This window comes from Nomascus leucogenys, chromosome 13, assembly GCF_006542625.1.
Source record: "Nomascus leucogenys isolate Asia chromosome 13, Asia_NLE_v1, whole genome shotgun sequence".
NCBI lineage: Eukaryota > Metazoa > Chordata > Mammalia > Primates > Hylobatidae > Nomascus > Nomascus leucogenys.
Genome location: NC_044393.1, coordinates 79,417,639 through 79,442,412, shown reverse-complemented (window position 1 = coordinate 79,442,412; position 24,774 = coordinate 79,417,639). Strand labels below are relative to the sequence as shown.

The window sequence follows — 24,774 nt, the reverse complement described above, 5'->3', positions numbered from 1 at the left end:
TGCTGTTGTCTGTGTTCATTTTAGAGATTGCTTTTTTTCCTTACTTTTTCTGAGCTGAACACTGCTCACCCCTCAGATGATTGGAGAGGCCCGCCTGGGGGTCCATGCCCCCAGCCCTCCCTCCGGTGAAACCCACCCCCCACCTCAGATAAGAATCACTGCTGTGGATGGCCATCTTGACTCCCTATGGCCACCTTGGTTCCCTGCACTTCAGTCTCTCCAGTTTCAGACCTGGAGCATTCTAGTGCTTTCCTTTAACTTCTTAATCAAAGATCTCAGCATTCCTCCTCTGCCCCTCTCAAATAGGCCTGGCACTCTCCACGTGGAACTACCCCATTCCCTTCCTTATTTTCTCTCTGAAATACAACATAGGTGGAATCCCACTCTCTGTGAGAGTTGTTCTTTCAATGCCTCCCACCCCACCCTTCGTGCCCCTCCCTGCCACCTGATAGGACTCTCAGGTGCTCTGTCCTTACCTTTGGCCTCCACCTCTTCTTCTGGGTGTTGACTATTGTCCCTTTTCCTTAATCACCACTTTTGTGGTAAGGTGCCCCCCTCCAAGAGACTTCCCTTTTGATCCACATAATTCTTTTTGTTTGTAAGAATCCAGCCCCTTACCTTGACCTTGCACCCTATGTGAGGCTACTTTCTTTTCTTTTTTCCCTGGATTCAGGGTCTTCCCTAGCCTGAATTCATCACCCTCAACCCTGAACATATATAATCTATCAGTTAAATACAGTGGTGTACTCAATGCTGGGAGCTTCGCTCAACATACCCCACCCCCCACCCCCACCCACCCTGATTCCCTCTCCCCATGCCCTGCCCCACTCCCACCATTCCCAACCCTGCCCTCCCATGCAGCCCCCACCCAAACCCCATCCCCAACCCCATCCCAAACCCCATCCCCAACCCCATCCCAAACCCAATCCCAAATCCCACCCCAAACCCCATCCCCACCACCCACCCTTCCCCGCCGGATCCGTAGTAAAGAGCCTGGCCCAAGATTCACACCTTTGCAACAAAGTTCAAGGCTTTAAGAACAGCCATTCCTTCCTGTCTATTGCTGTCTACCCCTTTTACACTTTCCGTTCCCTATGCCGAACCTTGCAGGCTGCTCTGAGCACTCCAGGTTCCTTTGTTCATACTCTGGGACCTGCCCCTTCACCTCACTCCACCTGTGGCTGTCCTGCCCAGCTCCCTTCCACCACGCTGTCTGCCCTCCATGCTTCCCTGGGGGCCCCTCCACCCTGTCTTCTGTAGGTGACTCCCCCATTGCGCTGCCTCATCGTCCCACTTCCACATTCTTTCTTGAAGCCTTTCCCCTTGTGTCCACATTTCTTCTCCTTGCTTCCTTAGCCAAGGCAAGGTACCTGCCTGTCTGTGGCCCATATTTCTCTCAACCACCCAGGGCCTGTGGCTTCATCTGACTCAGTCATCTCTTCTCCATAGGGATGTGCTCACTACTTTGACCTGCTGTCCTCACCGCTCAAACTCTTCCATCCTCTCTCTATCCCACCTTCTCTTCAAGAACTGTTTTCTGTTGCACCTCCAGATCTTCCACTGATTCAGGCCAGTGCCTTCCCTTAGGCTGCCTTTTCCTTCCCCTCTTCCACTCCAGCCTTTTCTCCTCTTCTTTCTTTCTGTTCCATCAAGAAGGCTCCCACAAAACTCCACAGCCAGTCCCGCCACTTCCTTCTCTTCCTCATTTCCACACCTCCTTTATTTCCATTTACCTCGGATGCAGCCCCAGTGAGCCGATGCACCCCTGCCATCGTGCCTGCCCATCTGCTCCCCATCAACCCATCTGGATCCATTTCCTCTTAGCCACACTACCCTCACTACACCCATGTTTACAGTTTAAGACTACTTCTTACACAGGTCCTGCCCTCCATCCTGTTCTACCTTTCCCCCTCTCTTGCTCTCTACCTTGAGTCTTCCAAACATGAAGCCCTCATCCCAGCACCCAACACCCTGACCCTCTCCAAACCCTGCGCGTACTCTCTCCCGCTGGGCCCATTTGCTACTGACCTAAGCATCTCCCACTTAACTTTTGAAGGCCCTCCTCCTCAGCTTCACTATGAACCTCTGCGTATATTTTGCATTACAAGCTATACCTCCATCCTTTCAGCCACCCTTAAACAGCAGAAACGTGGATTCAGTGATTGGTGCGAATTGTCTCCTTCACATTGTTTCCTAACAGCTCCTCTGGCCTTTGCAAACACACTTCTGCCTACAATCTGGGATCAGTCTGCTTGAGTCCACTGTGAAGTCCTGAAGGTTACCTGTCTGTGGTTTTTATGCAGGTGCCATGTTCGTGTGCAGTGCTGACCAGCTTCCTTTGTTTAACCAGTCACTTTGGCCCTTAACCCACTTTCTCCTAAAGGCTGCCGGAGCTATTGCTTCATTCTGCCTCTGTGGTCTGGTCTTAATACCAGGCATACCACCAACGTATCCTGAGATCTGCGGACACCCCATTTTGGGACTCTGAATTCTGCCTCCCCTCTATTCACTTGGCCCCTTTACCAATGTTGAGACCCTCAAATTCATGAGATTCTCCCCCTATCATGCACCTTCTGTCCTTTTTTATGTCCGTCAACTTCCTGGACCCATCTTGAGTCCCACATCATGCCTTGAGGACTTGAGAGCAGTTTCTGTTTTTCTAGTTAAGATGTACTGCACATCCCCCTACTGTTATTTTCCAGAGACCCTCAGCTTCATCTTCAGCATCCACTCCCTCCTCTGCCACTTCTAAGTCAATGACTGCACTCTGCAGTCATTTCCTTGATGTCAGCTCCCTTCCTGCCCTGCCCTTGCTGCTGCCAACATTGCCATCCTTTTTATCCACAATATGCCGCATTGGATCCATCTGCTATCTTAAGTCACCCTTAACCGTCCTACATTTTTGGTTCTACCATGCTGGAGACAGTTGTTTCCTGTCATAAAGTCAGTTCACCTGACCTTTCATCATTTCCCATGCTGTTCATTGACACTGTGGTGCCCAGCTTTTCATGAGTATCTTCTACATCCTCCTTGTCTGTTGCCATTCTCCCTCCTGTTCTTCATTCCTTGCTTGTCCCACCCACACTATGCTTTGTCATCCATGAACTGCATCACACACTTTGCCCCATCTGGGGTAAAGTCCCTGGATTCTCTGCATCCGTTCTCTCCCTCTTGGTGCCTGGCATGCCTCCTTTACTGCAGCGCATCCCTCCTGCTCTCAACAAGCTCTCCTCTCTTAGCTGCTGGGCTCCATCATCTATTCTGACTCATTCTTCTTGCCCATTAGGGAACACCTCTCCCCTGTCCTCTCCCATGTGTTGCAAACTCATCCCCTGATGTCCCAGCAGTCAGCCCCTGAGGCCCAGGTTGGTCGTTTCTCCCGCTTTCCTCCTCTACTGCATAGCACGGTACTGTCCCACCTGCACCCTCCTGCATTCTTCTCAGCACGATCTGTGATTCTCCCACTGGCCTAATTCGTGGTCTCAGGTGCCTCCTCCCTTCTTGACCTGGCCCCGCACCCACTGCTCTGCCAGATGCAGTCATCTCTGCGTCACACGTACTGCACTGAATCCACCTGCTCTGCCCAACTATCAGTGTCCACATCCCAGTGGCCCAGGCTATGGGTACCTTCCAGCACCCCACAACCCTGACTCCCCAAAACCTTCTCAATTCCCTTTGCATCCTTTCTTTCACATTCTTGTGAAAACACTCTGGGGAACATGTACCTCTGAATTTCCTACCTTCTTCCTGTCACCACAGCAGTTTTGTCATCAGCGCTCACTCCTGTCCCCACTCCACCTGCCCACCCTCGTTCCCCCCATCCCACTGGTACAAACGCACCCAGTCTCAACCTGACTCTCCTGCCCTGCCTGAAACCCGGCTCCTCTGCTCTTCCTGGGTGCTCCTGTCAGTCCCACCCTCCTCCTGCCTCCTCCCTCCTTAGCGCCCATGTCTTCAAGATGCTCTCCTTCCACGCTGTCTCCATTCCCCTTTGCGCCTTCCCTCCCCGTGACAACAGATCCCCTGCTCTCTGCTCTCACCCGCACAGCCCACTTCCTCTGAGTCACTGGGCCCTTCTCTGAGCCTCACTCCACCACCTGAGTCCTCGAGTCTGGGACCGAGGCGTTGGAAACCCCAGCTCCACCACTGTGGTCCCGGTGCCTTTTCGGCTACATCCATTTGCTCGCTGTCATCCTTGTCTTGGTCTGTCGGGAACTGTGTTCCCACACCTGACAGTCTTGACCCTGATGCCTCCATCAGCCCCGCCGCACATGCGTCTTCCCCTCTCACTCCACATGTCTGCCCGGCTCTCCATCCTCCTGCGTCCACCAGTGATTCTCACCCGAGGATGCAGGACCCCAAGGCGGCCTATCAGAAGCATCTTTTGGGCTCGGTTCCTTCTTTTGCTATTGTCTATGTTCCTTTTAGAGATTGCTTTTTTTTTCCCTTACTTTTTCTGAGCTGAACACTGCTCACCCTTCAGATGATTGGATAGGCCTGCCTGGGGGTCCATGCCCCCAGCCCTCCCTCGGGTGAAACCCACCCCCCACCCCAGATAAGAATCACTGATGTGGATGGCCACCTTGACTTGCTCGCCTTTACTCTGCCATTTCCAGCATTTATTACTTTGTAGTTCCAGCTACACTTCCTACTCAAAGACCTTAGCATTTCCCTCCCTCACCCCTATGTATGCCAGGCACTCTCTGCTTGAAATCACCTTGTTCTCCTCCCTGTCTACTCATTGAAACACACATGTCTCAAAATCCACTCTGTATGAGAGATTTGTTCTTTAAAATCCCTACAGACACACTTGTGGCCCCACCTACCCATATGACTGTCAGGTGTTATGGACACCCATCAGGTCCTTCCAGGGGCTTACTGTTTGCCTGTTTCCTTAATCACTCCTCCTATTTTCAGATCCTTAACAGGGTAGTCCTGCAGAGACTTCCCTCTTTGTGTCTCATGTACCTGCTTGTTTCCCAAAAACCATCTCTTTACTTTGAACTTCCATCCTACCTGAAGCTACTCTACTGGATTCAGAGGTCTTCTCCAGCCAGTATCCATCACCCCCAGTAGTCAACATGTAATAGTCCACCAGCTCAATTAAGTAAGATGGTTTTTCAAATGCCTAGAGTTTGGTTTGCCTCCCCCCACCCCCATTTGCACCCCCACCCATATCTCCACCCCTTTCCCAATTGCAATCCCACTGCTCCCAACCCAGTCAACCCCCACCCAACCCCAACCCAAACCCCATCCCAAACCCATCCCAAATCCCACCCCAAACCCCATCCCCACCACCCACCCTTCCCCGCCGGATCCGTAGTAAAGAGCCTGGCCCAAGATTCACACCTTTGCAACAAAGTTCAAGGCTTTAAGAGCAATCATTCCTTCCTGCCCATTGCTGTCCACCCCTCTTATGCTTTCCCTTCCCCATGCCGAACCTTGCAGGCTGCTCTGAGCACTCCACATTCCTTTGTTCATACTCTGGGACCTGCCCCTTCACCTCGCTCCACCTGTGGCTGTCCTGCCCAGCTCCCTTCCACCACGCTCTCTGCCCTCCATCGTTCCCTGGGGGCCCCTCCACCCTGTCTTCTGTAGGTGACTCCCCCGTTGCGCTGCCTCATCGTCCCACTTTCACATTCTTTCTTGAAGCCGAAAAATTTCCCCTTGCATCCACATTTCTTCTCCTTGCTTCCTTGGCCAAGGCAAGGTACCTGCCTGTCTGTGGCCCATATTTCTCTCAACCACCCAGGGCCTGTGGCTTCATCTGACTCAGTCATCTCTTCTCCATAGGGATGTGCTCACTACTTTGACCTGCTGTCCTCACTGCTCAAACTCTTCCATCCTCTCTCTATCCCACCTTCTCTTCAAGAACTGTTTTCTGTTGCACCTCCAGATCTTCCACTGATTCAGGCCAGTGCCTTCCCTTAGGCTGCCTTTTCCTTCCCCTCTTCCACTCCAGCCTTTTCTCCTCTTTTTTCTTTCTGTTCCATCAAGACGGCTCCCACAAAACTCCACAGCCAGTCCCGCCACTTCCTTCTCTTCCTCCTTTCCTCACTTCCTTTATTTCCATTTACCTCAGATGCGGCCCCAGTGAGCTGATGCATCCCTGCCCATCACATCTACCCTTTTGTTACCCATTCAGGCTGCCCAGGTCACTCATTTCTTCTTTCCCTCTTGGTTGCACTACCTTCACAACACCCGTGTGTAGAATTTAAGACCTTCTTACATAGGTCCCACTCTCTGTCCTCCTCTGCTTTTCCTCCTGTTTTCCTCTAGATGAAGTTTTCCATAAATGAAGTCCACACTCCAGCACCAAACACCCCAGCTCTCTCCAGTCCTTGGCCATACTCTGTCCCATGTACCCATCTGATACTGATCTAAACTCCCATTACAACTACGAGACCCACTGTGTTTGAGACTCTCCCTTGCCTACTTTATTTCATCTCTATGTACGTACTTTCAGCTGTAAGCTACACCTCTATCCTTTTAGCCTTCCTTGACAGCAGCAGCTCAATTCAGTGACCATTCTGAATTGCTTCCTCTGCGTTGGTTCCTAACTACTCCTCCACTATTTGCAAGCATCTTTCTACCCACACAGTAGACTCAAACCAGGAGTCCATTGCCAAGTCCCTGAGGTTACCATGCCCAGTGCCATCTTACCATGCAGTGATGCTGTTTCCTTCATTTAACCTGAGTCATCTGTCCCCATCCCCCACATTCTCCTGTGGACCTAGTTCTGCATATTCCTGGGCTCTTGCGTCTGCTCTGATCCTATAGTCTGGCCTTGATGATGGTCATGAAACCAACTTCTCCCATGAGATCTGTCAATGTCCCAGTTTGAGAACTCTGCATTCCCCTTCACCTTTCCACCTTGGCCCCTTGACTAGCATTCATCACCCCCACAGATTTGTGAGGTTGTCTCCTGTTACATGCTTTCAGTCCCTTTCTTTTCCTATTCACTTACCTGACCCAACCTTGCATCCCATACGCCACCTCACGTGGCTGCCCCACTCTCACGTCTCTCTTTTTCTCGTCAGGATTCACATTAAAACCTTGCATCACTCATCCACGCATTTTCTCCCACTGTTGTCTTCCAGACACCCTCCACTTCGTCTCCAGCATCCAATCCTTCCTTCCCTACCCTCACTGCTGCCACCATTGCTACAGCCTCTTTATCCCCAGCATGCTGTACTGAGTCCATCTGCTGTCTGAAACCATCCTACCTTGTCTGTTCCACCATGTTGGACACAGTCCTTTCTTCTATCCAACTCAATCCACCTGACCTTTCATCATCTCACCACACCCTTCATTGACACGTGGTCCCCTGTGTTTCCAAGGTGGCAGCACTTCTATGCCCTGCTTCTCCCTTGGCCTCCTCCCACCTCTCTTTCATTCCTTGCTTATCTTACCCACACTATGCTTTGTCATCCATGAACTGCATCACACACTTTGCCCCATCTGGGGTAAAGTCCCTGGATCCTCTGCATCCGCTCCCTCTTGGCGCCTGGCATGCCTCCTTTACTGCAGTGCATCCCTCCTGCTCTCAACAAGCTCTCCTCTCTTAGCTGCTGGGCTCCATTGCCTGCTCCGACTCATTCTTCTTGACCATTAGGGAACACCTCTCTTCTATCCTCCTCTCCCCTGTGTTGCAAACTCATCCCCTGATGTCCCAGCAGTCAGCCCCTGAGGCCCAGGTTGGTCGTTTCTCCTGCTTTCCTCCTCTACTGCATAGCACGGTACTGTCCCACCTGCACCCTCCTGCATTCCTTCAGCACAATCTGTGATTCTCCCACTGGCCTAATTCGTGATCTCAGGTACCTCCTCCCTTCTTGACCTGGCCCCGCACCCGCTGCACCACCAGATGCTGTCATCTCTGCATCACACGTACTGCACTGAATCCACCTGCTCTGCCCAGCTATCAGTGTCCACATCCCAGTGGCCCAAGCTATGGGTACCTTCCAGCACCCCACAACCCTGACTCCCCAAAACCTTCTCAATTCCCTTTGCATCCTTTCTTTCACATTCTTGTGAAAACACTCTGGGGAACATGTACCTCTGAATTTCCTACCTTCCTGTCACCACAGCAGTTTTGTCATCAGCACTCACTCCTGTCCCACCTCCACCTGCCCACCCTCATCCCCCTGCCCTGCCAGCACAAATGCACCCAGTCTCAACCTGACTCTCCTGCCCTGCCTGAGACCCGGCTCCTCTGCTCCTCCTGGGTGCTCCTGTCAGTCCCACCCTCCTCCTGCCTCCTCCCTCCTTAGCGCCCATGTCTTCAAGATGCTTTCTTTCCATGCCGTCTCCATTCCCCTTTGCACCTTCCCTCCCTGTGACAACAGATCCCCTGCTCTCTGCTCTCACCCGCATAGCCCACTTCCTCTGAGTCACTGGGCCCTTCTCTGGGCCTCACTCCTCCACCTGAGTCCTCGAGTCTGGGACTGAGGCGTTGGAAACCCCAGCTCCACCACTGTGGTCCCGGTGCCTTTTCAGCTGCATCCATTTGCTCGCTGTCATCCTTGTCTTGGTCTGTCGGGAACTGTGTTCCCACACCTGACAGTCTTGACCCTGATGCCTCCATGAGCCCCGCCACACATGCATCTTCCCCTTTCACTCCACATGTCTGCCCGGCTCTCCACCCTCCCGCGTCCACCAGTGATTCTCACCCGAGGATGCAGGACCCCAAGGCGGCCTATCAGAAGCATCTTTTGGGCTCGGTTTCTTCTTTTGCTATTGTCTATGTTCCTTTTAGAGATTGCTTTTTTTTCCCCTTACTTTTTCTGAGCTGAACACTGCTCACCCTTCAGATGATTGGATAGGCCTGCCTGGGGGTCCATGCCCCCAGCCCTCCCTCAGGTGAAACCCACCCCCCACCTCAGATAAGAATCACTGATGTGGATGGCCACCTGGACTCCCTGCACTTCAGTCTCCCATTTTAGGCCTGGAGCCTTCTTTTTTTTTTTTTTTTTTTTTTTTTTTTGAGACAGAGTTTCACTCTGTCGCCCAAGGCTGGAGTGCAGTGGTGCAATCTCGGCTCACTGCAGCCTCACCTCTGGAGTTCAAGCGATTCTCCTACCTCAGCCTCCCGAGTAGCTGGGATTACAGGCATCCACCACCACGCCCAGCTAATTTTTTGCTTTTTAAGTAGAGACAGGGTTTTGCCATGTTGGCCAGGCTGGTCTCGAACTCCTGACCTCAAGCGATCCACCCACCTCGGCCTCCCAAGCCTGGAGCCTTCTTGTGCTTGCATTTACTGTTGAAGATCATTCTTTTGAAAGGCCAGAATGCCCCTTTCTACCTGTTTTTGTTTGTTCGTTTTTTTACTACTTCTTTCATGTGCTTTTTATACTTCTTACTTAGCATTTTTCGTGTTTTTCGCATTCTAACTAACCTGGTAGTCTTCCCATGGAAGACTTTTGCACATTTCCTTTTCTTCCTCTGGCATCCTTCCACCCCATTCTTCCCACCCCTTGTTTCTCTACTCCACACTCACCCTCCGACTCTTGAAAAGGATTTCTCTTAAAGATCTACATTGAAACTTTGACCCTTCAGTACATAAAGCAACCTATACTCTAAACCTCCTTCATATTGGCCTGATAGCTTCCACACCCGTACAATATTTTCTGTTCTTATTTTAATATTTTCTATCCTTGAAGTTTACATACTGTGACACAGGTGGCAAGATTCCACCTTTAGGACTGCCTCCAGTTACTCCCCACTCCTCTTATCCCCATCATGCATTCTTTTTACTGTACTATAGTATTTTCATTATCTTCATTCGTACTGTTAATCCATGCATCTTTCCTATCTTTTCATTATTATTCAGGATGTTTTCATCTCATTTTTGGATTTTCTTAAAGACTCTTAGTCCTACCTGGAAGCTCATTTGGCAATCCATTCTGCACCTCTTTTTCTCTTCTTTGACACTTTTAAGCCCCTGTGCCACCTATAATCTGTTTACCACTGTCTTTCTGGTGCAGTGAGCAGCCCTTTCTAGATGTGGATGTGCACCCTTCAATTCCATCTCCTGGTGCCCTATCCCCTGTCTCAGCTCAGTTCCTCTTTACTCATTTCTGAACTTCTTTCCTCCTTTTTGGAATCAGATTTAAGTATACTATTCAATCTGCGGTGCCTCTCCACCTTTTTTGTTTTTTGCCTTTTTCTAATATTCTACTCTGATGCATATAGTTGTCTTCTGACTTGCTTCTTTTCTACCTCACCCTTTTTCCCTTCCGTATCTTTGGCCCATCTTTAATCATATAACTCTTTTCTTAATTTATGCTCTTGTTCTTCTGACCTCATTGTTTCTGGGTTTCCTTATTGTGAAGCTGATTTGCCCTGTGTTTACTTAAGTTACTCTGAAATGTTGCCAAATCCGTGCAGTGCTCTTTTTATTTAGTGTCCACCACTTGTTTTCTTCCTTATTCCATACGATACGATTATAGTGGCAAATCTTATTTTTTAGTATGTCATCCTCGCATGACTTTTCCCATCCTAAGGTAAATTTTAAATGCCTTTTCCCTTTATTTTGTTGTTTTTCTTTTTCTGCCTTGGAAGAGCACATTGTTAACCACCCATACACTGTCACTCCTGTGCCTTCACTAAGATCTTGCTTTCAGGCACCTCCTTCTGTTCACCATTCATTGCTCAGTCCCTTTCGGTATTTCTTCTTTCCAGCATACTGTGCTGAACTGCTTTAGTTCTCTGTTTGTTCCTTGGTAGGATCCCTGCCACTTGCCTTGTTTTATGTCCACTTCACTGAATGTGTCGCTAATCTTTCTGTCAATTGCACTTTTTAACCCAAATGTACTTTTCTGGACACTGTCTCTTTTATGTCCAATTTTAGTTATCATTTTATCTTGTCCCTTTCTTTCTCCCTTTAAGAACTGCCTACACAGTCTTCTTCCTGACTCAACTTTTCAAGTACAAGCAATTTTCATTATCCTGTGTGCTTGAATAATAATTTTTGGTAGCAAACACTTATATTGCATTATCTTAAATTTGAAAAAGCTCTTATCCATCTCCCTTTAAAAAAACTCAACCTATTTTCTCAATCATCACTAAAACACTATGATAAAAAAAAACTTTTAAGTATTTTTCATAATATACACCATTTTAAAGGACAATGACCTAATTAACATATCAGTAGTTCATTAGCAGACATGTTTGTGTGTAGTACAAAATGGTCTCATACTATAATAAAGACTATAATTGCATTTGCCTTTTATACTGCAAGGAACAATGGAATGTTTTCAATATAAATAACAAATGCATATACATTTTTAAATAAAATATGAAAACGAAGTTTTTTGGAAATATTTACTTACCACCTGATGAGTTGCTTGAATTGTCCCACTCATATTATGGGGAAGATGACAGGAATAATGCATAACACATTTAACATCCTTCAGCATAGGGAATGAGCTTATCAGCACAAGAGCCACAGCAAAAATATGCCATCTCAAGTAGGCTTGGGTGCAAGCTAAAAGTTTTTGTTAGCACAAGAATGCTAACTCACTGCATCAGATTTTCTAAGTACATGGTGAGATGTATATATAATCTAAATCTTTTCATATTAACAAGTATTTAGGCTGTATGAGCAGATAGCTGGTGATTTCTGAATTCCTTATTCTGGTCTCAATAATATTTGCTGTTTCATACCTTCCATATTCCAAACCCAGACTAATTCATACATTTTTTTTCTCTAACCAAGCATCTTCTCCTCTCCCTTTTCCTTTTTCTTTTTTATATACACAAGTCTTCTCAGTTGCTTAACTTTCAGCCAATCCTAACATTATTTCTTAACTTCTTGGCCAATTTAACATCATACTTACTGCTATGTCCTTTTGTAACTCCCTTTGAATGTCTGCCCTGCCATATCGTAAATATTCTACAAATCATTTACCCATTGACTCTGTAATAAGTGAATGCTGGACTATTCTCTGGATGTTAACCTTATCATGATTCCCAACCAGTCCTCAACCAATAGCATTCATTTGTTCTACAAAGAATCCCGATCTATACCTGTCAGTCCTCATGTTTTTAAGGTTTCCACCAATGGCTTTTTATCAGGGTTTATCTTCATTCATCTCCTTCTAACCTTCCCTAGCAAGCAGTCACTTAAGAAATAAATTTCCCACTAAGACTTCAAGTGCCAGCCTATCCAACTTCTATTCTTTTTCAGACTCCTGATCTTTTCTCATTCTGCATACGGTTCTTCTGAGATCTGACAGTTCTGTTTCTTTAATTTATACTTCATCTGTCTTCTTGTTTTTCCACCTACTCAAAACTGCTTTCTAATTCATACAACGTCCCATTTATTTATCCTCTGTTTCTTTTTTCTATCATGAGCTTTGGCTTAAGTATAGAGCAACAGCCATTTTTCCTATCAATATCTGTGACTATTCAAATAATGTCTTTCCATTTACAAACAACCTGAACAATTTCCCTTCTATTCCTTTTCTCCTTTTTCTCTTTCTCCTTTGGCTGCAAACTCCTTACATTTTTTCCAGCATTCTTTCTTCATTCAGTGTATCATTTAGTGGATATAACCATCTCTTTTGGATGATATGTACACTGTTGATATTCAGCACTATTCAACCATCTTCCATCTTCCTTATTTCTCACTTTGTACTTAATCTCTTTCCACCCTCCATTCAGTCTGGACATCCTGGGATCCCTGCTCTGACCCATTTTAAGTCCATCGCATTAATCTTTCTCTAACCTCTCATTCTGTTGACTCCACCAGTTGCTTCAAATCTTTTTCCAACAAAGCTTTCTGGGCAGCAACATATACTCCAATTCTTATTTGCTATGTTCTCACTCCCCTCTTTTCTCCCATGGTTGGTATCTAGCTTAACATACAACTCTACTGAACTTGTAATTCTGATTCTCAGTGCTCCTCATCCTGGCCCTCCTTATACCCTTCCCTGTTTAACATTTTGCAAAATTGCATTGCATGCTCAGCACCCCAACCTAAATCTAACATGCCTTCTCCTTCCTTAATTTTAGCTTCAATTTTTCTTGACTTTTTCCTTCTCTACTCTTTTTTTTTTTTTTTTTTTGAGACAGAGTCTCACTGTCTTGCCCAGGCTGGAGTGCAGTGGTGCCATCTCAGCTCACTGCAACCTCCACCTCCGGGGTTCAAGCAATTCTCCTGCCTCAGCCTCCCGAGTAGCCAGGATTACAGGCATGTGCCACCACGCTCGGCTAATTTTCTTGTATTTTTAGTAGAGACGGGGTTTCTCCATGTTGGCCAGGCTGGTCTCGAACTCCTGACCTCAGGTGATCTGCCCCCCTCGGCCTCCCAGAGTGTTGGGATTACAGGCATGAGCCACTGTGCCCAGCCTACTCACTCTTTTTTATACATATCTTAATAGTTGCTCTTACAGCCAGTTCTAACATAATATTTCTTTTCTGAGCAAATCTTAATGTCATACTTCAGCAAGTTCTTCCTAATTTCCTTTATTTGCACTGTCATATATATTAACATCAGTATTATCAGCTTCCATCGATAATCACAGTGATGGATACATCACTCTTCTCAAGGTATACTCTTGAGGTATACTCCCTCAATGCCACCCACCTGCTCCATACCAAATACAGATCATCTTCTCACCAAATAAACCACTCACCCATGCTCTCCAGTTGCTCTCTCAAACCAGTGTCTTTCAGGTGCTATCAGTGGTTTTGAATCAAGATTCACCCTGATCTTTCCCCGCTACCCTTTCTTATCAACCAAGCTTTTTAATTAAAACTTTTCATTCCCCCAAAATTAATACACCTACTTCTTCCTATCTTGATGTTGTATTTGCTTCCAACCTTTTTTAAAGAAACCAAATATTGCACGTATAGTTGAGACTTCCTTGGTATCACTCCCCAAAATCATTTACCTCTCCCTTCCAAGAGAAAATCACTACATGAATCTGATACTTATCCTCATACATATTTTCATAATTTTACTACATATCCATAAATAATACGTAGTGCTGTGTTTGCAATGCTGTATAAATGTATGTGTATGTGTTCTCAATAGAAAAAACTTCCCATCAAGACTTGAAGAGCTAGTCAGTTTTCTGGCTCCTGCTCGTATTCAGGCCTTCACTGCTATTCACCATCTACACCACTGATTGCAATCTTCAGCAACACACATTTAACCCATTAGACCCCTTCTGAGATTTGACAGATTTCTCCATTCCAGTTCTTTCTAGTCCACAGCTTGTCTTTTTGCAACTTGACCATTCAGAACCCTGCTCTAATGAACACAGTTCCCATTACTTAGATGAAAACTCCTTTCTTCTTATTCTGTTATGCTCTATCATATCTTACCTATCCATTTTGGCTACTAGCATTAAATTATCATAGCAATGGATATTGCATTATACTCTTGAGGTTTACTTCCCTCATGATTCCCTACCAGTCCTCAAGAAATACAATTAATTTCCTCTACAGACAAACTACTTACCCACCCTCCCTAAATGGTCCATACCAATGTATTTAAAGGTTGCTAGCAGCCTTTTTAGGAGAATTCATCTTAATAAAACTCCCTTAAACTTTCTTATTAACCAAGTTTTTAACCAAAAATTTCTACCTACAGCATCAAGAGCTAATCTACTAATTCCCATTCCTGCCCCCCGAAGCTCTGTTAGATGCACCATTCATTACCATTGGGCCTTCCCACCCAATTTGACCACTTGGGCCTATTTTGAGATCTTAGCAGTTTCCCTTTTCAAAAATACATCTGATCTGCCTAGTTGCCACTCCATCTACTCTTAACTTTTGTCTGTTTTATACGATGGTCCTTTACTCAGCTAGCCAGCTCTCTCTTCTTTCTTATTCCATCATAACCTTGATCCAAGAATGGTTCCTTTACCCCCCAGTCAATATCTGCCATTCCTCCAGTCATCCCCTCACATCAGCAGGAACTCTTCACTTTCTTCTTCCACTCCTTTCTTCCTCATTTTGCCCCAGAGAATCATGCTGCTGTGTCTTCTATGTCCCTCCTTCTTTCAGCTGTCACCTGTGTGTCATTCTTATGGACTCAGTGGGTTCTTCTGGATACTCCCCTCCCCTTGGGCACTCACTGCTCAGCCCACTGCCCTTTGCCCTGTGCCACATTCTCCACTGCATTTGTCTGTGCTCTCAGATCTGCCTACACTTTCATAGGATTCTTGCCACTGGCCTGCCCTTTATGCCCATCCCACTTAGCCTCTCTTGCCTCTCACCATACTGACCAAACCCATTACTTCTAACATTTTTCCAACAAAGCTTCCTGGACAGCAAAACCTTATACCCCGGTTCTTACTTTGCCACCTTCTTACCTTACTCTCTCCTTAATACACAACTCTGACAAATTCCCAACTCTCATTTCCTAATATTCCCATTTAGCGCTCTTTAATGCCCTTCCATATCTGTTGTTTTTCTGCACTGCATGTTCTGCCCCCTACCTCATTCACACGTTCTGTCTCCCTATTTAGCATCCAACCTCCATCTTTTGTTCTCTCCTTCTTTGCGATTTTTGCATATAAGTCTCCTCAGTTGTTATCTCACTTTTGGCAAGCCCTAATATGTTTTCTTAATTCCTGAGTACATCCTTAATGTCCCTCTCAGAACATTTTTCCAAATTTCCCTTTGGAGGCTTCCCCTGTATAGCCTAACCTTTCATAGTGATGGATACATATTCTTTTTGAGGTTTCCTCCCCTCATATCCCCATTCTCTCCCTCATTCAAAACCAGTTTTCTACTCTTCAGACAAGCCTTCCCTTCCCCTTAGATAGCATCTAACCTGGCTTCTTTCTTTTCCATCATGACCTTTCGCCCAAGTATGGTGCCAAATACCTCCAGTTAGTATCATTGACACTTTTTTTGGTCAATACTAAGTGATGCCTTCTCGTCTGGAAGCAATTTTAACTTCACTATTGTACACCTTTTTATTTTTGCCTTATAAAAACTATATTCAGTATCTCTCCTTCATTCAGAGACTCTGTATGTGTCATTTCCATAGATTCAGTACTGTCTTTTGGATAAACAGACCCCTCACACTCAACACTCACTGTTCAGACTGCACACTGGATCTGAGGTCCAGAGTTTCCTGAACAGTGACCCCTCATAACCTCAATTCTTACCTAGCCACATTCTCTCCTTCCTTTGTCTTCTTGAGTGGCTGTGACTGGATTAACATAAAATCACTCTACCAGAGTTGCTACTCTCCCCGTCCCAGTATTCTTCATCCCATCATGCTTCAGTGCCCTTCCTCACTGGCCCGCTTACTGTGCTGCAAGTTCAGCCTCCAGCCTCATTTATCCCTTCCCTTTTGTACCCTCCGTCACCTCCATTCTGTCTCTCCTCTCCTTTCATTCAAGTCTCTTCAGTTGCTTCTTTTAATTTTCAGCTAACCCTAATATGACAGTTGCTAGAAGAGGCTCTTTATCAGAATTGTTCCTAGCCTGCCTTTGTCTAAAGCAGTGGTTCTCCAACTGCAGCTGGTTAAAACAAGCTGCAGGGCCTTACCCCATGATGTGGTTTGGATCTGTGTCCCCACTCGAATCTCATGTCGAATTGTCATCCCCAGTGTTGGAGGTAGGACCTAATGGAAGGTGATTGGATCATGAGGCCAGTTTCTCATAAACGGTTTAGCACCATCCCCTTGGTGCTGTTCTTGTGATGGAGTTCTTACACGATCTGACTGTTTTAAGTGTGTGGTACCTCCTCCCACTCTCTATCTTTCTCCTGTGAAGTGCTGGCTCCCCACCATCACCTGCCGCCATGATTGTAAGTTTCCTGAGGCTTCCTCAGCCATGCTTCCTGTACAGCCTGTGGAACCTTGAGCCAATTAGACTTCTTTTCTTTATAAGTTACCCATTCCCAGGTATTTCTTTATAGCAATGTGAGAACAGATTAATGCACCCTGAGTTTCTGACTGACCAGGTCTGGGGGAGGGGAGAAGAATTTATATTTCTAACAGATTCCTAGATAGTGCCATGTAACACATTCTAAGAAGCATTGCTCTCAACTTCTCCCTCAACCAAGCCCTTTAATTAAAAATCTCCCACTAAGGCATCAAGAGCAAGTCTACTGACTCATTCCTATTCAGGTCTTTCCTTCTCTCCCATATACTAGTCACTGCAATCTGGCCTTACACCCACTGAATTTGGCCAGTTGGGCCCATTCTGAGATCTGGCAGGATTCTCCGGGCATCTTTATGGCGCTGTGGTCTTTCTTATTACCATGCCACCTTTTCAGAATCATTATCTAGTTTATATAATGCTCCCCTTAGCTGTAACCCCTCTTCATGTCTTTTAGCCCAAATATGGGACTGTCTCTCCAGTCAGTCCTGCCATTCTTCAAATGACCTTTTCATCTGGAGGCAACTTTAAGTTTTCTCCTATTCCTTTTCTCCTTGTTACCTATCTTGCCCTAAAGATGTACGCTACCTTATCTTCAGCCTCCCTTCTTTTAGCTGCCATCCATATTTCATTCAGATGGACTCTGTCTCCTCCTGAATGGCACTTCCTAGCCAGATTTTCTCTAGTGTCTGTCTCTCATCTGTAGAAAATCTTCACATGACAGAGTAACTTCTAAGAGTAACTTTAATACAGCACTTACATGATACTGATTTGCCCTCCCTTAATTATATAGAGTATAATTTCATCTACCATCTGTACCTGGAAACAAAGAAGTTTTACCCTTGAGATGGGTTTCCAACATGATCTCCAGCCACTCCTCTCCCAATATTAGTCATCCATTCTACAAACTACTCAAAGATCTATCCTGGTGTCTTTAAGTGCTGCCCTATTAGGGCTCATCTTAATCCATCTCCTTCTAATCCTTCTCATTAAACTTCTCACAAAAGCTTCCCATTACTTTTCAAGCGCTTGTTCTTCTTCTATTGTATCTACTGCTTTTCAAAGTCTGCAATTAAGAGCCAACATTTGACCGAATAAACCCACATTTTAAGGGTTTACAAGATTTCCCATTCTGGGAAACACTTTCCTCATTTTACCTGTCCATGCCACTCCACCTGCGCTTACCTGCTCTTTGTATAGTTCTCCCTTTACACAGTTTCCAGTCTCTCCTTATTTAATCTTACACTTATGGGGGCCGTATCCCTCCTGTCAATACCTGCCAATCTTCAAATGACTCTGTCTCATCTGCAGGCTCTTCCACTATTTTCCCCACATGACCCTAGTAAAACAACTGTTACTTAGTCACTTGTTTTTTCCGCTATCATCTTGTGTATCATTCTCATGGATTTAGTCTTTTCGTCCTCGTCACCTCCACACTACTCTGAAAACACTTGCACTTTCAGTTCATTCCAGACCTTCATAGGGTTCCTGCCACTGCCTATGGCAAGAATCCATCCCATTTAAACTCCTTGATCTTTCACTCTATTGGTCACACTTGTTGCTTCAAACATCATTCAAGCAAAGATTCCCAGATGGCACTTCCTCATGACACCAGTTCTTACTTATCTACTTACTCTTTGCATTCTCTTTCCTTCTTTGGTTGTAACCCAGCTTAACTCATATGTCTCTACTGCATATGCAGCTTTGCCATCTTCTGATGTTCCTCATTCTGGCCCTCTTTAATGCCCTTCCCTACCCATACTTATATATACATATATAATTTTTTTTTTTTTTTTTTGGAGACAGAATTTCACTCATCACCCAGGCTGGAGTGCAGTGTGGCCTGATCTTGGCTCACTGCATCCACCACCTCCGGGGCTCAAGTGATTCTACTGCCTCAGCCTCCCAAGTAGCTGGGATCACAGGCACCTGCCACCACGCCCGGCTACTTTTTGCATTTTTAGTAGAGACGGGGTTTCACCATGTTGGCCAGGCTGGTCTCGAACTCCTGACCTCAAATGATCCACCTGTCTCAGACCCCCGAAGTGTTGGGATTACAGGCGCGAGCCACCATGCCCAGCCCCTACCCACACTTTATATTCCACACTCCAGCTTAAATCCTACATCTTCTCGTCTTTTAGCTTCCAGCCTCCATCTTCTTTCTCTTCCCCTGTGATATTTTCATTCATGTTGCCCTAGGAAATGTCTGTCACTTTTAGCCAATCCTCACATAGCAGAGTAACTTCTAGGCAACTTCAGTGGAACACTCTGCAATAGTCTGCGATATCGTCAGTCATCCTTTCACTTGCCATCTCTCTCTTTTTTCTTTTTCTGAGATGGAGTCTTACTCTGTCACCCAGGTTAGAGTGCAGTGGCATGATTTTGGCTCACTGAAACCTCCAGGATTACAGGCATGTGCCACTAAGCCCAGGTAATTTTTGTATTTTTATGAAAATTTTTAGTAGAGACAGGGTTTCACCATCTTGGCCAGGCTGGTCTCAAACTCCTGACCTCAAGTGATCTGCCAGCCTCGGCCTCCCAAAATGCCAGAATTACAAGCGTGAGCCACTGCACCCGGCCCTACCATCTCTACAGAAATAGATATGGACTTTTTTACTTCACTCTTCATAATCACCCATTCCCCATCTAGTAGCAATAATCCATTCTCTGGACAAACTACATGTTCACACTCTCTTAATAAATCAAGCCTAATATTTCTAAAGTTGCCATCTATAGCTTTTTTCTTTTTTTTTTTTTGAGATGGAGTTTTGCTCTTGTTGCCCAGGCTAGAGTGCAATGGTGTGATCTCAGCTCACCACAACCTCCGCCTCCTGGGTTCAAGTGATTCTCCTACCTCAGCCTCCCAAGTAGATGGGATTACAAGCATAAGCCACCACGCCCAGCAAATTTTTTTTTTTTTTTTTTTTTTTTTTAATAGAAGAGACAGTGTTTCACCATGTTGACCAGGCTGGTCTTGAACTCTCAACCTCAGGTGATCCACCCACCTCAACCTCCCAAAGTGCTGGGATTACAGGTGTGAGCCACCAGTGCCCGGCCCATCTATAGCTTTTTATCAGCATTCATCAGTTTATAACTTTCCTATCCAGCAAGTCCTTTAATTAGCCATTCCCTCAAAAGCTTCAAGAGCTAGTCTGCTGCTGCCTCTACTGAATTCCTTGCTTCTTAACCCTTTCTGTGTATTTCCCATGCAGCCGACCATTTAGACCTAGACAGGATACCCCATTCTAAATCTTTATTCCACACCTGCTCTGCCAGTAGGCCCTTCCTTATGTAATATTTTCTTTCCTTTACTTCTAGTCTCTTATTTCATACTCTCTTATGACTTTTGGCCCAGCAATGCTGTCTTACCTTCCAGTTGATGTGTGTCATTCCTTAGTGACCAACTCCTTTTCATCTGAGGACAACTCTAATGTTGCTTTCCAGTACCATTCCTCCTTCCCTTTCTGAATTTGTCCTAGAGAAAAACCCTCCCACCATTTGTACAGCATTCCCACAGACTCAACACGATTTTCCAGGTAGGTGTGTATTGCTTATTTTGGCACTCACTGCCCAGCTTTCCTCGATGTCCTACACGCTATGCTGCACCCATTCCTTCTCAGTTCAGTCTAGACCTGCATAGACTGCTGCCGTTAGCCTGTACAGATCCATCTCTTTTGCCCTCTTTCTAATCTTTTGCCCTAGTGACATACCCTTTTCTTTAATTATTATTCTAACAAAGCTTTCTGGAAATACCTCTTAAGTGTCTCTTACTTTGTCATGGTCGCCCCCAGGTGGCTGAGACCTGGCAGCTCCCTCCCACCTTTCCCACTCTGCCCTTTGCCACACTGCATGTTCTGTACCCTGGCCCAACTCACATGTCCCTCTCCTGTCTTAGCTGCCAGCATCCATCTTTTCTCTAATTCGCTGGGTTCTTTTCATACAAATCTCCTTAATGGTTGATTCTCATTTTCAGTGAATCCTCACAAGAAAAGCCTAATTTCAGAGAACAGTTTTAATGCAGATCTTCAGGGCATTCTTTCCTGATTCCCTTTGGTATTTGCCTTGCTTTGTCCGTGTAACTCTCATATTTACATTATGGCAGTGCATTCAGTATTTTCTTGCCATGGAAAGCCCCCCCCTCCCACCCCCTTGCCTCCTCGCCCCATTTCCTCATCGTCTCTAGCAGCTTCAATAGATTACTGCCTGGACTTCCTTAGATCCCTGTAACCTCTCATTGTATCAATCAAACCATTTAAGTAAAAAAAAATCCCACTAAGGTTTCAGGAACATTACCTCTACTAACACCATTCCTATTTACTTCCTTAATCTCTTTATCTGTATCAGGTCCTTATATGTAAGTGTCTTCTGTCTTTACCTCCACATAAAACCCAGCCCCTGTGCCCAGTCTGTGATCTACCTTCATAACTGATGTCTCTTTGTCCTCCTCATTTGCTGTAGCCTCTCTGCTTAATTGGAACCACACTGGGTTGCTATAATCTGTTGCTTAATGTCTCTCCTGACTCTTCATTCTAACTTGATCATGACCTTTTCCCCTACCATATCCTGTATCTCTTTCATGGTTTAAAAAAATGCCTCGCCTGACCTATTCTGGCCTTGTGTTAACTTTCACTTCTTTCCCCTTCTCTCTGAAGAAAATCCTATCTTAATTAAACCACAGTCGTTCTTTCCTCAACCCCTGATGGCATTGAAATTGATTCTGCAGGCTTGATAGGTACATTCTTTCCTATATGGGTCAACCCGGTGCCATCGTCTGTTTTCAGCATATTCTGTTGAATCCATCTGCTCTCTGAATTCAGACCCATTCTTCATAGTCCCCACCAGTGGCTTAAATTAGGCACATCTTATCTAGCTTATCTCTAACCTTTCAATCTCTTGACTGCCTCAGCTCACCAGAGCCTGTTGGAAAATCATTTGAAATACAAGGTATTTTACAATTTATTCCTAAACAAATTATCTTCTCAGCACCTAGGCATTAGCATGCCTCTTACTGTTTCCAGCTGCCCCGTGGACTTTCTGGCCTCTTTCCTTTTGCCTGTTTGTACATCTTCCTCTGCTTGCCAAAGCTCTTTCGCATCTTTTGAGAGCCAGTTAAACTATTGTATCGTTTCAGATTTTTTACAGTTTTCCCAGGCTATTTGTTAATCCTGCACCCTCACATGGCACTCTCTTAAAACTTAAAGGATCTATGGCATTGAGTTGTAAAGTCATAGATAGATCGCACACACACAGCCCACACACTTAACTCCTAGACAGCTCCTAGAGACAGAGATCATGTCTCAGTCATCTTTTTATCCAAGTGTCTGGCACATAAGCTTATACCTTTACATGTAATGTCAACATGTATTGACAGTCACTACATGTGTGGATGGATGAATGGATGGAATTTAAAGTCAAGACTGAGCAGATGAAAGTCTTACTACCCAATCTGTCATATATGGTCTTTACATCTGAGCCTGTTCTTTCCTCTCCTTGCCTATCCCCCAAATAACTTTTTAACTCTCCCAATATCTAATATTTTTTGTACCTATAAGCTTTTTCCAGACCATAGACAAGATCCTAAATGCCTTTTCTTCATCCCTGCTTGCTAAATCCCCTCCTTCAAACATTTCAGAAAATCCTGTCTTTATAAAGACTTCACTTTCCAAAAATGTACCCCCACCTCCATTTCTTATTACTTAACACCACTTGTGTGAAAACATACAACTGCCCACTTGCTTTTCCATTTAAGATACTGACTTTACCAATACTAGAAACTCATTACTGACCTACTCATTTTAGGCTGAAGGTTGACAGATAAAGCAAGTTCTCTCTGGTGATCTGTGGACCCGCCATCAGTCCACAATCTAAAGATACTATTGAGATGCTGATGAGATTGGTCAATGTTAATCTGATGATCTGTATGCTTTTTACCATCAGTATTTTTTTTTTTTTTTTGGTCAGATCCTACAGCAGTGGTTCTCAAAATATTTATTTTTCAAAATTTAGGCCCCTTTGATAGGCATGGCAAAAAGCCCCCAGAAGTACCTCTCTGCTGCTTTCTTCATACCAATAGAGAAACAGTCTGCCCATGTTATAATTTCTGTACTGCTGTAACCCACAGTGTGGAATAGACTTTACATTCATGCTTTGTGAGACTGCCTTTCTGACCCACTTGTAGGCTGCTTTTGAGAACCACTACCCTAGAAAACAGGGCATGTGTGTTTAACTGGAAAATGTGGAACACAGTGCTGAGTACAGGTGGCACTTCCTAAGAAATGATGGAAACTTCTCGCTTGCACTCCCCACTGATGCAGGTTTGCCTGCCTTCTCCTCCAGTTGCAGGCACCTTCAGCTGCACCATGAAGTTTACAGTCCGGGACTGTGACCCTAACACTGGAGTTCCAGATGAGGATGGGTATGATGATGAGTATGTGGTGAGTCTTCCCAGCGTAGAGACTTTCTTTGACACCTTCACAACACTAAGTGACTTCTGCCTTGAGAGAACATTTTTCTAGGAGCATCTGACATAAACTTACGGGATTTCTATTCTTCTTAAACAGATGACAACTTAGGAGGACCTGGACTAACCCTCCTCTGTAACTAGACAGCATCAGGCCAGAGAGAATTGAGATTTACCACTTCATCATTAAAACAAACTCACCCTTTTTTTTCTTTATAATAGGGATAATTAAGAGATGAAAATAATGACATGATTTTCACTGAGATCAGTTTTATTTAAAATTATTTGGGGAGGGGGGTTGGTTTTGTTTTTTGGTTTTTTGTTTTTGCTTCAGCAGCTGTTAGTTTATAGCCAGATCATGGGTTAAAAAGCCTTCACAGAATGGAGGGAAAACTTTTTAAAAAATATCAACCTCTTAGTGAATGATCAGAGGGTACCGTGTGCCCAGAACTCAGTGGTCAAGTGTGGGTGCAACAAGACTACTCTGTACCTCAGGGCTACAGATGTTGATCTGAGGCTCTTGCCAGATGTTCTGTTTTCTTGCTTTCCTTTGCTAAGGGCTACAACATTAGATTTATCCGGGCTACAACATTAGATTTATCCAGACTACAGAACTTAAACTATTTTGGTGGTAGAGTTTTCTCTAGGCTCCGGAGGACGATACTGATCAGTTCCTTTATCTTTGCCCTATAACAGAAAGGACTTTTCTTTACTGACTGCTTGTTACCCACTAGCTGGAAGATCTCGAAGTGACTGTGTCTGACCATATTCAGAAAGTACTGAAGCCTAACTTTGCTGCTGCTTGGGAAGAGGTGGGAGATACCTTTGAGAAAGAGGAAACCTTTGCCCTCAGTTCTACCAAAACCCTTGAAGGTGAGACCCATTTTGCTATCAGTATATTGCCTGATAACAGTATAACACCTAACAGGCATATTTGTTACTCCAGAAGAACTCCTTTAACAAAAAAAAAAAAAAAAAAAAACTTCATAAATCTCTTACTTAAAAGGCCAGCACCCTGTCTTCATCATCTAATTGATCAGCCATTTTCTAGTCCAGTAGCCTCCCTCTACACATCACCAACAACCCCTTCCACCCCAGCTCCCAGCATACACTGGTGCAGAGGGAGATCCCTGTGCTTTACTTTCCTAATACTGTCTCATACATCTTCTCAACACAGAGGCTGTCAACAATATCATCACATTTCTGGGCATGCAGCCATGTGAGAGGTCCGATAAAGTACCTGAGAACAAGAATTCCCATTCGCTCTATCTGGCAGGTAAGAAGTGTCCATCAGATTTTCCTTCCATTTTCTTGCAAAGCTTAATAGGCTATAGATGGGCATCTTATGCCTTGAGCTGTTGTCCCATCATCCCATTATATGAGTAACAATTTGATACCCAGTCAAAACGAATAATTTGTTTTGCATGCTATTCTTATTCTTTTAAGATGTACATTTGGCCTAAAACA

The 24,774-nt window shown here is 45.2% G+C and overlaps 1 protein-coding gene across 3 annotated transcripts in view; it reads left to right on the top strand.

The window, feature by feature from the left end:
* Positions 1-24,774, top strand: part of COPG2 (coatomer protein complex subunit gamma 2) — a 160,501-nt gene that overhangs the window by 134,905 nt on the left and 822 nt on the right. For 2 of the 3 annotated variants that reach the window (XM_030825607.1, XM_030825608.1), the window contains 3 exons: positions 23,184-23,281; positions 24,042-24,180; positions 24,485-24,583. In XM_030825607.1, the coding sequence (XP_030681467.1) occupies positions 23,184-23,281; positions 24,042-24,180; positions 24,485-24,583 (336 nt within the window). Of the gene's footprint in view, positions 1-7,697; positions 11,040-23,183; positions 23,282-24,041; positions 24,181-24,484; positions 24,584-24,774 lie in introns of those variants that run through there. The other variant, XR_004032961.1, reaches the window with a different exon arrangement.